Source organism: Rutilus rutilus, assembly GCF_951802725.1.
Source record: "Rutilus rutilus genome assembly, chromosome: 6".
Lineage (NCBI taxonomy): Eukaryota > Metazoa > Chordata > Actinopteri > Cypriniformes > Leuciscidae > Rutilus > Rutilus rutilus.
The window spans coordinates 16,252,544-16,266,103 of record NC_140214.1 but is presented as its reverse complement, the minus strand read 5'-3'; the positions used below and the strand labels follow the sequence as shown (position 1 = coordinate 16,266,103).

The following is a 13,560-nucleotide window of genomic DNA, read 5'->3' as shown; positions in this document are numbered from 1 at the left end:
TCTGTTGTCAGCTGAAATGACATTGTAAAACATAACTTAAAAAATTGCATTGACCTTGTTCTAACTATCTTTTATAAAAAAAATAATAATTTAACGTTGTATTGTTGGGCATTTCAGTTCATGTTCTCAAAAGCGAAAGTAAACATTCACACATTCAGCCACAATCTCTGTGATCATCTCTTCTAAGCTGCTTGCTATTGGGTCATGTAGGCTCATATTCTGAATATCAACAATACTGTCATATGTTTAGACTACCTAACATCATGAGATATTGTGTTAACAAGACTGTTGCAATAATCTAAATAAAAATCTGAAAGTTTGAGACGCCTTAGATAATGTTAAAGGATTACCCAAACATGAAAATTCTGTCTTCATTTACTCACCCTCATGTTGTTCCAGACCTGCATGCATTTCTTTCTTCTGCTGACCACAAGAGATTGAAGAATGCTGACAACCAAACCGTTTCGGTTCCCATTGACTTCCATTGTATTTTTTATTTTTTTTTGTCCATACAATGAAAGTCAATGGGAAACGAGTCGGAAACTGTTTGTTAGCAAAGTTCTTCGAAATATCTGTGTGCTCCAAAGAAGAAAGTAAGTCATACAGGTTTGGAACAACATGAAGATACGTAAATGAGTAAGCCAGTGATGGCGTATGATAAATTCAACTAATTAAAAAGAAAAAACATGAGCATAAACAATTCTTCCATGAAGTAGTATAGTTTATTAGCCTAACAATGTAGGCTCTTTATATGAAAACAAGGTGAGGTACAGTCATGGTGCATTTTGACTAGTCTTAATTTTAAACATGGATAACCCAAACTATTTATAAAAGCATACCGATTTTGATTCATAAATGTTCCATTACTAACTCATTACTTTCCACCTCTCGGAGTTTACTGATCTAAATATAAAAGTGACAATAGGTGGGAGGGATGGGTGGGGTGATGTGTGTGAGTCAAAACAGGAAGCTGAATTTCAAGGTTCAGCACAAATTCATGTGATTGTACATTTGCATCATTTCTGAAAAGAGTAGTTCCCTGTTTTGAGAAATGTCCCCCTCCAAAAGTCCTACACGCAAAGACTATCTCATACTTGGATTGAAATGAAAAACCATACAAAAAAAGAAATGTAAAAAGTTTTCAATTCCTGTGTAAATAACCTGATTCTTAAGTCACAGTAGTATAGAAAGTTAGGAGGGAGTACAGTAGGTCCATTTATGGCAGAGCACAGAGCATACTGTGGTCCCTCCTCTTGTTTTCATAGCACTGTTCTGATACATTTCATTAGAATGACTCATGAGCTACAGTTCTGACTGGTTGGGAACGGCCTGGACTATATTTGGATTCAGAGGCAGCCCTCTTTATTTTTCATTAGGACTGCACATAAACTTAACACCCTTATGTTTCCGAAGCACACTCTGTGCCTTTGGGATGTGCAGATGCTGCTTCTGAAAGATCCAATCAGAGGCCAGAACGTCAGACAGAAGGATGATGGAAGATGCTGGTTGAGAGAGATCATTTTTGAGTCTGCCTTCTTTGGAACTTTAAAGTTGGGTGTGAATAACCGCAGTAACTGGAGTCTTAACCTCAAGCTTGTGAGACATCAAAGATGATGAGTCCAGGTTTTACATTATCAAACACAACCCAAGTCTGCTAGAAGGCGTATTTAAACGTGTTAAATGCAAACGAGACTTCTATTGGTTTTATTTAAGTTCAAGACAATTCTAATTGTGAAAGTAGTGTTAGAAATGAACATCACCAGGGTTGTTGATCGTCCTGTGTCACTTGGTTGAATAAGGGAAGTTCAAGTCTCGAACGTGCCCAAAATAAACACTCAGTTCTGCATTTTCATGCTTGATAGAGTAAAGCCCACAGTAGGTGTGCTGCTTCATTTTAGTCATAGTATAATCAGATTAATTAATATAATTATTACATTGATATTATACACTACCAATCAAAAGTTATGGGTTATTCATTTTTTTCAAAGAAATAAATACTTTATTCAGCAAGGATGCATTAAATTGACCAAAAGTGACAGTAAAGACATTTAGAATGTTACAAAATATATGCGTTTCAAATAAAAGACGTCCTTATGAACATTCTATTCATCAAAAAATCCTGACATTTTTTATCACAACGATATTTAGCAACACAACTGTTTTCAACATTGATGATAATAGTAAGAAATATTTCTTTAGCAGCAAATCATCATTTTAGAATGATTTCTGAAGGACACTGGAGTAATGATGCTGAAAATACAGCTTTGCCATCACAGTAATAAAATACATTCTAAAATATAATACAAATAGAAAAAAGCTATTTTCAGTTCTAATAATATTTCACAATATTATTGTTTGTACTGATGGAAAATGTTTGAGCAGTAATATTATTATACTACTGTAGGCCCTATTTATACATATTTTTAAAATTGAAGTGAATGTTATGAGACGAAGAGAAATGAGGCTAAACACAATTTTACATTACCTAAAGTCAAGCCTAATTTTCCTTTTCAAATCTAATTATACAATGCCTTCTTTTGGACAGCGGCATTTTGATGAGTATGAATAAATAAACCCTGTTACTGTTCATTTGATAAATCTTGCAAACCATAAATCAAATCTACTAAAAAACAAAACTGCTATTTCTCTTGCCCTCATTCAATGTGAAGTATTAATTTAGATTGTGTTGCACTTCAATCTAAAGCTAAAGGCATAACAGTTTCTTAAATTATAAGAAAGCGTTTGAGACGATTCTCCAGTTCCTCTGTGCACTTTCAAAATGCTACCATTACATGTTGAAAACTTTTTTGGGGGCACTATGTAAACACAGTGACACATTTTCCCCACCCTTCGTTCTGTGACATCACAGGGAAGTTGAGTTTATAAAGTAACCACAAGAATGCAGTGTGTGTCAGGCGAAAGAGTTGCGAGCAGACAGAGGGCTCTTTCTTAAAGCGTACGGCCTACAGTGACTCAACTCCTCCTCTCTCACGCAGGTACAGCTGTGGATATGTGCCTTCCAGTCAGAGCAGCAGATTGTGTTCCTGATGCCCGCAGAGACATCTGGACTGACCTCTGATCAGATCCGGTAAGGTTTAACGCTTCTGGGCTGAGAAATGATGGATTACTGTCCTGATGAGCATCTGTTTGTCACATGTGGCATAGCTGAGAAGAACAGCTAACTCAATTCAGGCCGTATGCCCTTTTAACTTCTGAGTTCCTCCCGTGTCGTGACTGACGTCCTGTGTAACGGAGAAGCTTGAGGACATGCTGAGAAATATGCTTTTCTGTTTTTATATTTAGCACATGTTCATTCTGCTTAGCTTTCTCTGTGTTTCGGGCTGATATTCCTTAAATAACTTGACCTTTTTCAGATTAGTCCTGGCAAAGATGTGGTAAAACTCATTCTGTTTATATTGCCGCCCGGGATTGTACACTCTACTTTAAAGTTTGGAAAAATATTGCTGTTTGGCATCACCAAAGTAGGAATGTAGGAGATACAAATCATTCATGAATATAAACTGGGCACCGTAAATGAAGGGCAGGTGGAGGCTTATACGGGCTCTTTAAAAGTCCTCTGCTTTTGTAAATATTTCCATCACAGGTCTATAGCAGCAAGCAAGTGTTTGATTATAAGACAGACGCTTTAACCTTAGTTTAATACAGAGCTTCCAACAGATGAAACTGAGCAATTGTGAGTGAAGCTTTCTCAGCCATGTTCGCCCTCTTTCTCTCAAACACATTTTGCGCCCTGAGGGCCTGTGCTGTATTTAGACAGTGTCCTCTCTTGTGGAAGGTTAATCGTGTCCCTGTATTTGTCTTTTCGAAATGTGTTAAATCTGGTTGTGAGTCTCAGAAAAAGAATGCCTTTTCTATCTAGGCGAATCTAACAACCTCCTCACGAAATTCGGAGGAATTCGACATGATGTGCACAACGGCATGTCTTTGCATGTAACTGATGTTGTCTGTGAAATTCGGAGCTCCATCCTGGCTTTGTGTGAAGCTGAGAGAGTCTTCCTGTTTAACATTCCTCTGCAGATCTTAGAATTATTTAAAGCGATTGTTCTTCTTCAGAGGGGTCATGCTGAGGAGGTGAAGGATTAGAGTAAGAACGGAGAGCTGAATGCTGTTGAAGTCTTACGCAAGTCTACGACTGAAACTTCAAAAAAAATTCAGAATTTTTTTTTTCTTTTGTCTTCATAAAAGTCAGTTCCTCTTACATAGGTGTTTTTCACAAGAATCTGCTGCACAAACATATTTCCTGTTGAGAAACTGTCTGCAGGAAGCAGGGCAAACACACTGCACACACATCAAGTTTGTGCAACACATTTGGAAATGTTTTTTGTTGTTGTTGTTGTTGTTGTTTTTTTGGTTCCACAGTTTGTGAAAGAAAATTCATATTTCAAAAAAAAAACAAATTTAATATCTCTTTTTAATCATTCCATAAATCAGAAATTATATCTACTGTCTGGAGAAAAAAAAACGTCCATGTTTTTTTGGAATAAAATGTTATATAAATCAGGCGAACAATATATTAACAGACAAACCCTTCAGAATATAGCCAGGAATAAACCTGGAACGTTTGGGAATGTAAGTGCTACTGAAGTGGACATACATTTCCAGAAAAAAATTAAACAATAATTTTGAACCTGCCTTTATCCAATGTTCAGATTTATGTTCTGCAAATGTAAGTAATTTAGTGCATATTTAATTAGATAATGACTTTTTAGAAAACTTAACTGAAATACAAAACAACTGTCTTGATGTTTGTGATTAATCAACTTGGAAAATAATGAATATGGTGACATCTGTATTTTTGCCCTATTCGCTTGTGGTGTCTTAACTTAACTATCATTTCTATAGTTTTATACCCAAATAAATGAACAGCATGTACGGTCTCTTTTGAAACCGCTTCATGCAACTTACAAATCTTTTGTTTCGAATCTGTAATTCGGAGCTTGTATCAAACTCACCAAGTCACATGATTTCAGCGAAGGAGGCTTTGTTACGTCATATTGTATCAAACCTTGGTTTCGAAACATTTCAAAATTCTCACGAATAATCATTACTAACAATTACATTTACTCGAAATACTGTATCAGTGCTTTTAATTTTTCAGGAAAACTTCATGTATCCACATCAATAGGTCTAAGTATAGTGTACTAACCTTGAGACGAGTATCAGCTTAAACTTACCCGTAATACATCGGTTTAACTTTCAAAATCGGTACAAATTTACTTCATTATTATTATTATGTTGATGACATTATGTTGCTGTTGTGTTTGTTGTCCATGTCAGTTAACTGTCATGTTGTGGTTTTCCACAGTGTATTTTGGTTTTCTACCATCATTGTGGTATGTGTATTGACGTCAGTGTATAGTTCTTCGGGCTGTTGAAATAATGCCTTATCTCTCATTGGTTTAGTAATATATTTATTATTATTACTAACTTACTTACTTGCTTATACAGTACCAGTCAAAAGTTTGGAAACATTACTATTTTTAATGTTTTTGAAAGAAGTCTCTTATGCTCATCAAGCCAGCAGTTAAAAAAAAAAAAAAAACAGTAATATTATACAATATGATTACAATTTAAAATAATGGTTCTCTTTTTTAATATATTTTAAAATGTAATTTATTTTTGTGATGCAAAGCTGAATTTTCATCAGCAAGTACTCTAGTCTTTGGTGTCTTATGATCCTTCAGAAATCATTCTAATATGATGATTTGATACTCAGTTATTATCAATGATGGAAACAGTTGTGCTGTTTAATATATTTTTTTGGAATACTTTTTTCAGGATTCATTGATGAGTAAAACGTTAACAGCATTTATTCATAAAACAGCATTTATTCAAAATAAAAACATTTCTAGCAATATAAATCGTTACCATCACCTTTTATCAATTTAACGCATGCTTGTTGAATTAAAGTACTAATTTCTTTAAAAAAAAATTTTTATTGTTCCCAAACTTTTGAACGGTAGTGTATATTGTTACAAAAGATTTCTATTCTAAATAAATACAGTTCTTTTTAACTTTTTATTCATCAAATAATCCTGAAAAAAGTATCTCAGGTTATAAAAAAAATATTAAGCAGCACAACTGTCTCCAACATTGATCATAAATCAGCATATTAGAATGATTTCTGAAGGATCATAAGACACCAAAGACTGGAGTACTTGCTGATGAAAATTCAGCTTTGCATCACAAAAATAAATTACATTTTAAAGTATATTAAAAAAGAGAACCATTATTTTAAATTGTAATAATATTTCATTTCAGTTTTTTTTTTGTTTTTTTAACTGCAGGCTTGATGAGCATAAGAGACTTCTTTCAAAAACATTAAAAATAGTAATGTTTCCAAACTTTTGACTGGTACTGTATATTTATTTGTTTATTTGTGTTTTAGTATACGTTGATAATATAAAAATATATATATTTTAAAATAATAAAATAAAAAATAATACTAAATCAACTTTCTGAGCAACACTGAATTAACTCTACAATATGAAGCTCATCTGAAGTTTTTTTTTTTTTTTTTTTTTTTTTTTTTTTTATAAAAAGCACATAAAAATATGTATTATAGCCCAGTCAGAAGCTTGGTTCTTAGACCTGGTCTGACTCGTGTAGCTGTGCACTCATGACTCTGTCCTGCAACATTGATGAGAGTCAGAATACATGAGAGACACTGAATCACTGAAGGATCCACAGCTGACTTAACTTCTGCTCTCTCTCTCTCTCTTTCTCGTTCTCGCTATTTATTTCTCTGTGTCTCTCTCTCTCTCCAGAAATGCCCCAATTCCATCACATCTGTGAGAGTCAAGGCAGAAGAGACTAAAATAGAGTTGGTGTCTCCAGAGGGACTGATGCTGAGAGGAATCCACCCAGTATAAACAGGACCCACGATCTCCGCAGTCCTCACAGCCACAAGATATGAATCGTCAAAAGTCAAAGAGAAACATCTCATAAGCAATGCTTTGTTGTTAGACCCCAAAGGCAAGGCGTTGTATGAGATGAATAGTGAGCTTTGGGATTAAAGCAATAACTGTGTGCATCAAGGATTTTGAAATTGTCCATCCATCATTTATTACAACCGGCTTGAGTGATATTTCCTCAGGATGGGACTATGACATCAGAACATTTAACTGCCCATTTGAGCCAGTTCTATCACTGTGCTTTAGTTTCTTGATCTCCAGATAGAAATCCCATGCTAATTAGTGGTTTAATCGGATCTACAGTGGCTTTACACTTTAAATCACATTGGATTTGATCTCTACAGGGATTTGAAGAACTCTTGCTGAACCATGAAGGAGGCAATCCAGCAGTTTTTCAATGATATGTGGAGCCTCGCTTCATCCAAGCATGACCAGAGCATCTACAACACGGTTTGCCTGGTAGTGCTTCTGACTCTGCCGCTGGTTGTGCTCTTCACATCTGTGCTGGTGTGCTGTCATTGTTGCTGCTGTCGCCATGCCGATGGATGTCGGTGTTGTCGCGGCAAAGGCGACACCTCGGTCACAAATGTGAAGGCCGAAAAGAAGAAGAAAAAGAAAAACGGCAGCCAGAACAGTGAAGACTTGTGGATCTCAGTCAAAACAGATCCCATGAGTAGTGACAGACTTGCACTCACTATGGTGTAAATAGCCACGTTGAACAATGAACAATTTTATATTTATTTATCTTTATGGTACATGTAAAGGTACAAAGTGTTGCAGCAGTGTTTACTAAACATATGCCTGAATGTAGAAAAAAGGAGAGAGAGAGAATTTCAAGAGACTTTTTGTATAGAAGTGTAATTTGGGAGTGAATGAATGTGCAAGAATATGCTTTATGATGTGTGTGTGGTCCTGAAAGGCTTTCCCAAAACCCACATTGTAGGTGAAAAGAAATCCATATCCAACGGTTAGTCCAGGGCCTTGGATTTGATTTGCTGAGCTGTGGTTTTGCATTTGACTGCGCTGCTTTTCTATTGATTTTTGTGTGTAAGCATGCTCTAGAGTCTAGACGGACGTGTTTGATCTTTGTGCTCATGCATTTCTCCAGTCTCACGCATGACATGGCTTTCGAAAAATGTGGCGCTTAATTAAAAATAGTTTAACTTTTTTTTTTAACTCATCTCTAGACCTTGCATTTTTTCATGTCACTGCCATGAGTCTCGTGTTTTTAAACGCAAAAATGTGTTCTGTGTGAATAGTCCCTAATAGACTGTCCAAAAGCACCAGGATTAGTATCACTCCACTTATCTGCGTTTGTGCGTTCCGGTGAGGATTTTCAGTGACTCTTTCTGCACGTTACATTGTTACGCCAGTCATTGATTGGTTCAGTCAGGAGCGAAAATAGTGACTGTCTATATGAGTGAGATTCATTCATAAACAAAGCTAGTGACTGTCTAAATTAGTGAGTCATTGAATCATTATGGAATCGATTCATTCGGAAACACTGATTTATTTTGCAGATGAAAAACAACTTTTGTGCTGTCTGTTGCTAGCAAGTGCAACAGTTGATTCTGGTTTGGATTCATTTGAAATTTGCTCATTTGTGCCAAAATACTCAAGTTTTATCATGACAACTCTCAGGATATTTTTAGCATGGTAATGGATTTGACAATGTTAATTTATTTGGTCTTGGCAGAATAGATCTGCTACGCTGCTGCTGCTGCTGTTATTGCTGTTGTTGTAGATGCTGGTGCTTCTGTAGATTATTGCCTGCACAGAAACAGGAACTTGCTACTGCTAATACTGATACGCTGCTGTGAGTAAGACATACTGCTGCTGCACAAATAGAATATATCAATTAACCACAGCAGATCTATACAGGTGGAGCTGGGGAGGTGGAGTGTTTTAGACAAACTCTGAAAGTGCGCTGCAAACTGATATAGTGAATGGTAACCAACCGTTTAAATGTTGACCAATGGCCAACGGCTGCTGACATGAACCAATCAGCTTGTGCCAAGAAGTTAACGCAATAAATATCATCAGCTTGTCTTAATGACCAATCAGCCTGCGCCATCAAGAGTTTCATGACAGACCTAGGCATTTACTGTACTCAATATGAACTTCTTGTTTATTCAACTGCTGTACAAAAGAAACCTCACACTCGCAGTTGTGTTGTTTGTCTGAATATCAACACGGATGTGATTATACCTGCTTTATTCTATCGGAACAACAGTAATAGCCAATTGCTTGATTAACATTTCTAATCGAGCCAGATGTCAGAAATATGTAAGAATTCCAAAGAGCTCTTCACAATTACAAACGCTTCTAAAATCTGCACTTGAACCAAAACCATGTCAAAGACATCTAGTGATGCACTTAGTGGGTCGCAACCACTTGTCCTTCACTTGAAGGATGCGATGCATTTAAAATGACTTGCTTGAAATGGCTTCAGAAATTGATACTTTCCCACAATTTCCCTATATAACCTGCATTTCTTACTGTCGACTGACTAAACCATAATTTAAAGAAATATGGGAGGGGGAGAGGGGGAGAGGGATGTTATGTTGGCTCTGTGACCCATATGGATGGATTTACTAGAGTATAGATCAACAGTTCAAAGACACTTAATCTCCCTCATAATCTCCCCCTAAACACCTCTATTCACAATAGAGTGAAAATGATTATACTGATCTCAAAACTCAGACTGTTGGATACAGCATTATCATCACAGTTGTGTGTAATTGGGCTTGCTGATAAACAAACTTTGATCTTCTTGCACTATTCAGATGCAGGGATGTTTGCAGTGCCATAATTAGATGTTTATGTTGTTACTTCAACTCATTTTGATTATGCATTTCAGAAAGTCATGCATTTACACCCACCATCATGCTCTTTTTCACTTAACTGTTGTGTTTGGCTAGCACGCATTTTTGTATTATCGGGTAAAGCAACCACTGAATTATTCATTGCATAATCAGTAAAGTTGGGCCATAGCTACTTGTCCTTTATTGATTTTGGTTTCTGGTACAGCTGGAAGGAGAACATTTTTCATTAGTTTAAACAACAAAGCTGTCAAGTTCTGTTTCCTGTGCTCTCGTTCAAAATATGTGATAGCAAAGCTTTGATAGTCGAGTTCTGCATGAAAATGAGTGTCAGTTTGTATGAATATGCTTCTCAAAGTCTGTTGCTATGCAGGTCGATGCATGCAGATATTTCTAGCTTTGGTTTTCAACCCAGTTTTTTGGGGGATATACAAAATTAAATAAAATTATTTTTTATATGTATTGGCCTGTAGTTAGTTTTTTCATACCTGTCAAAGTTAACAACAAACTTAACTAAAGGTATACACTAATGCTGCATTCTGTGCTACCGACAATGAAGGCTGTCCCAAAACAGCGTGAGGCCGGTTGCGTGATTGATGATGAGCGTCACCGGTCTTGAATCTCGATTAACCCTTAAATGCATACCTTGGGTCTTTATTGACCCAGGACGTTATTGGTAACTACCCTCCTCCTCATTTAATTTTTTAAAGTTAGACATCAACCTTCTTAGTATTCCTCAATCAATTCATTATAAACAATATAACAAGAGAAAAATGATAAAATAATGCCTGTTTTCCCATTCATTTTTTTTGTAAAATTTGTATATAGTCGTTAATCATGTGTAACAGTGTAAGTATATTTTTTCTGCACAACAATAATCTTTGATGACTGAATAAGTGCAATTCACTTTTATTCCACAAGATGGCAATGTCTGATACACAATGATGAAGTGACATTTCACTCATAGTTACTGCAGGCAGAAAACAAAAGAATAGGAAGTATCATCAGCAAAACTTGAAATGGCTCAGCGATTTACTGCAGAGCAAGTACTGAACGCAATCAAATATTAGTGTCACTGTCACTTGATGGTGGATCTGGTGAAGAAGCTGTCAGCGATCAAAATATTGATTTTGAAGATGTTGAAAATGATAGTTTTGAGAATATGTTTGAGACTGCGAATATGAGCCAGATGCTGAATGTACTGGGAAATGAGCTTTGATAAGGACAGTGATGGGTATAAAACATCTGCTCAAACTGAACCCTTCCAAGCTCCAAAAGGTAACAAAATATGCTTTATTTTATTCTTCTGTAAATGTTACTTTAATATCAGGAGAGTTTTATATTATCGCGACAGGTAGATGTCCATGTGTATTAGATATAGATCCGGGTTGCTAAAGACCCGAATATGTAATAATGAATGGCAAAACATTCAAGCATTTAAGGGTTAACAACTTATTAAAGGGATACTTCAGGATTTAGCATTAAGCTTTGTATCAGTAGAAAACCTGTAGTATTTTCGAATTACCATGCTTTCCTCCCTCATATCCCCCTGAGATGAGAGATTTCTGTATTTTTTGTTTGGAAAAAATTCTCAGATGACGCAAAAATCGTAATTTTGCGTCATCTGAGGATTTTTTGGCCAGAGGCTAAAGACTACAGCCAGTAGGAGGAGCTAGTTCCGCATGTTTTCAACCTGCCCATGGAGGGCGGTATGTTGTTTAACTGCTCTCTAACTGGTAGGCGTGGCTTGAGTGGCCTCCTATGGCAGCGAAGCAAGTGCATTCTGGGAGTTGTTGTCTTTCATCCACATGAGCCAAAAATACATTTTCTGGCTTTTCTCAGTCTAGAAAGCTCCAAATTAAAAAATAATTTCACATTTCTACTACATGAATGACCCAATTTAAATACACATTCATCTTTCCAGCGGTGAAGTATCCCTTTAACCTAAAAAAAACCCCTTTCAATTCTGCTTTTTAAAGGCTGTTCAGACTCAGAAATCATGAAATGAATTGCATTTTATTTTATACACCAATTATTATTTTTTTACTCTGCATATATAATTTACTCTCAAGTGCACTTTAAGTTTTCACAGAACATCAAATGGTTCATTCACATTTAAGAGTGTTTCTCAACACTTAGCACTTAGTGAACATTTTGCAGCCATGGACACACCCTATTGCTGCAGTTTTCCATCACATAACAGTCCTGAGCGTCAGGAAATTCTCCCCTGGCTGATGGTTGCGCACACCCACTGCCCAGATCCCTCCACACAAACAGACCTTGTTTTGTCTCATGCTCCAGCTCACACTAATGCAGGAGGGGAAGGTGGGGAGAGGAAATATAACAAACCCCATTCAAAACAGTGATTCAGCCATGGACTGATGAGGGAAAGATGAAGCACGCAAAGCTGCAGGCTGAACACATGAGACCTGTAGAAGAGCCAATATACAGTCCTGTTCCTGCTGAGGCTGATATGCCTCCTCCTGATGTCAGTTCCTCTATAAGAACAGTCATTTTACCGCTATCATCTAATTTTACACTTCTAGTTACTCTGAGGGCAACCGGCCCACTGTAGAGACAATGACGCTGAAATGCTGCAATATGTGGTGCAATTTTTCTAATTTCCCATTATTTTTGGCTGTAGAGCCAGTCAAGACTGATCCTCATACATGTATGAACGATTCCAAATGCTTTTTATTTCAACAAACTTTATTTCTGTAAAAATATGTGACACTTAATTTGGTGTCTGTGTCAGGAATTATAGTATCCACATCCAGATGGAAGACATTATAGCTTAGACTTTATTATAAAACGTCTTTTTATGCATGACATTTAAATGTGATCATAATTGTCAAATATTATGATGGGGGAAAATCATTAATATCCATTAAAAACTTTAGAAATTATCATACAAAGTCCTTGGTTGTAAAACACTGAGATCAAATAAAAAAGAGGTTCTGTAAAGGTTACTTATGAAAAGCATCCTTTGAGTAAGGAATGGCACTGTGATATCAGTTTTCTTTCATATACAGTGTGTATATATACTAAATTAAAGAACTAAAGCATATTCTATTCAAAATCTGCCTTTTGTAACAATACAAAATACAGTTACACAGCATATAATCTACAGCGGCTACATCTAAAGTGGCTTTCCTGATATGAAGATCTATTCCAACCTGGTTTGATCCAGTTCCCACACGTTTTGGATTTTGTAGTTTTTGTCAAGTGATTGTTAATACACAGATACCCTCCTCTTCAGTGACCTCTTCTGTCTGCCCGCTGCGCCCACTGGGCGGATCTTAATTTCGGCAAAGTCAAGAGAGTGCAGGTGCCCCTTCCATGGCTCCCAGTTTACTCCCTGGAAGACACAATCAGGAATGTATTTAAGGCATTTTACTAACATTCATAAACTCTTTAATTATATCACTAGGCAGCATCTCTGAGAAATATAAAGCGGTAATTTTTCTGTTCTGTTGCCGGTTCAAAAGTTTAGTGTTGGTAAGATTTTTAAAGTCTCTTATGCCACCAAGGCTGCATTTATTTGATCAAAATTTTTGTAAAAACAGTAATATTGTGAAATATTATTACAAATTAAAAAAATGTTTTCTATTTTATTTCAGCATCATTACTTCAGTCTTCAGTGTCACATGATCCTTCAGAAATCATTCTAATATGATGATTTGGTGCTCAAGAATCATGTCTTAATATTATCAGTGTTGAAACCAGTTGAATATGTTTGATATTTCTGTCGAAACCACAATGGTTTTTTTTTTTACTTTTAATAATTGAATGCGTCCTCAGTG

General features: G+C 36.1%; 2 protein-coding genes across 4 annotated transcripts in view; one reads left to right on the top strand and one right to left on the bottom strand.

The window, feature by feature from the left end:
- Window positions 1–2,894: 2,894 nt before the first annotated feature.
- On the top strand, window positions 2,895–7,778 carry kiaa0040 (KIAA0040 ortholog). The gene is made up of 2 exons (XM_084410840.1): window positions 2,895–3,088; window positions 6,789–7,778. The coding sequence occupies exon 2, from the start codon at window positions 7,305–7,307 to the stop codon at window positions 7,638–7,640; it is 336 nt and encodes a 111-aa protein (XP_084266966.1). The 5' UTR covers window positions 2,895–3,088; window positions 6,789–7,304; the 3' UTR covers window positions 7,641–7,778.
- Window positions 7,779–12,434: 4,656 nt separating this feature from the next.
- Window positions 12,435–13,560, bottom strand: part of tnn (tenascin N) — a 29,615-nt gene continuing 28,489 nt past the window's right edge. For all 3 annotated transcript variants that reach the window (XM_084410837.1, XM_084410838.1, XM_084410839.1), the window contains one exon: window positions 12,435–13,115. In XM_084410837.1, the coding sequence (XP_084266963.1) occupies window positions 12,990–13,115 (126 nt within the window). In that variant the 3' untranslated portion in view covers window positions 12,435–12,989. The remainder of the gene's footprint in view (window positions 13,116–13,560) is intronic.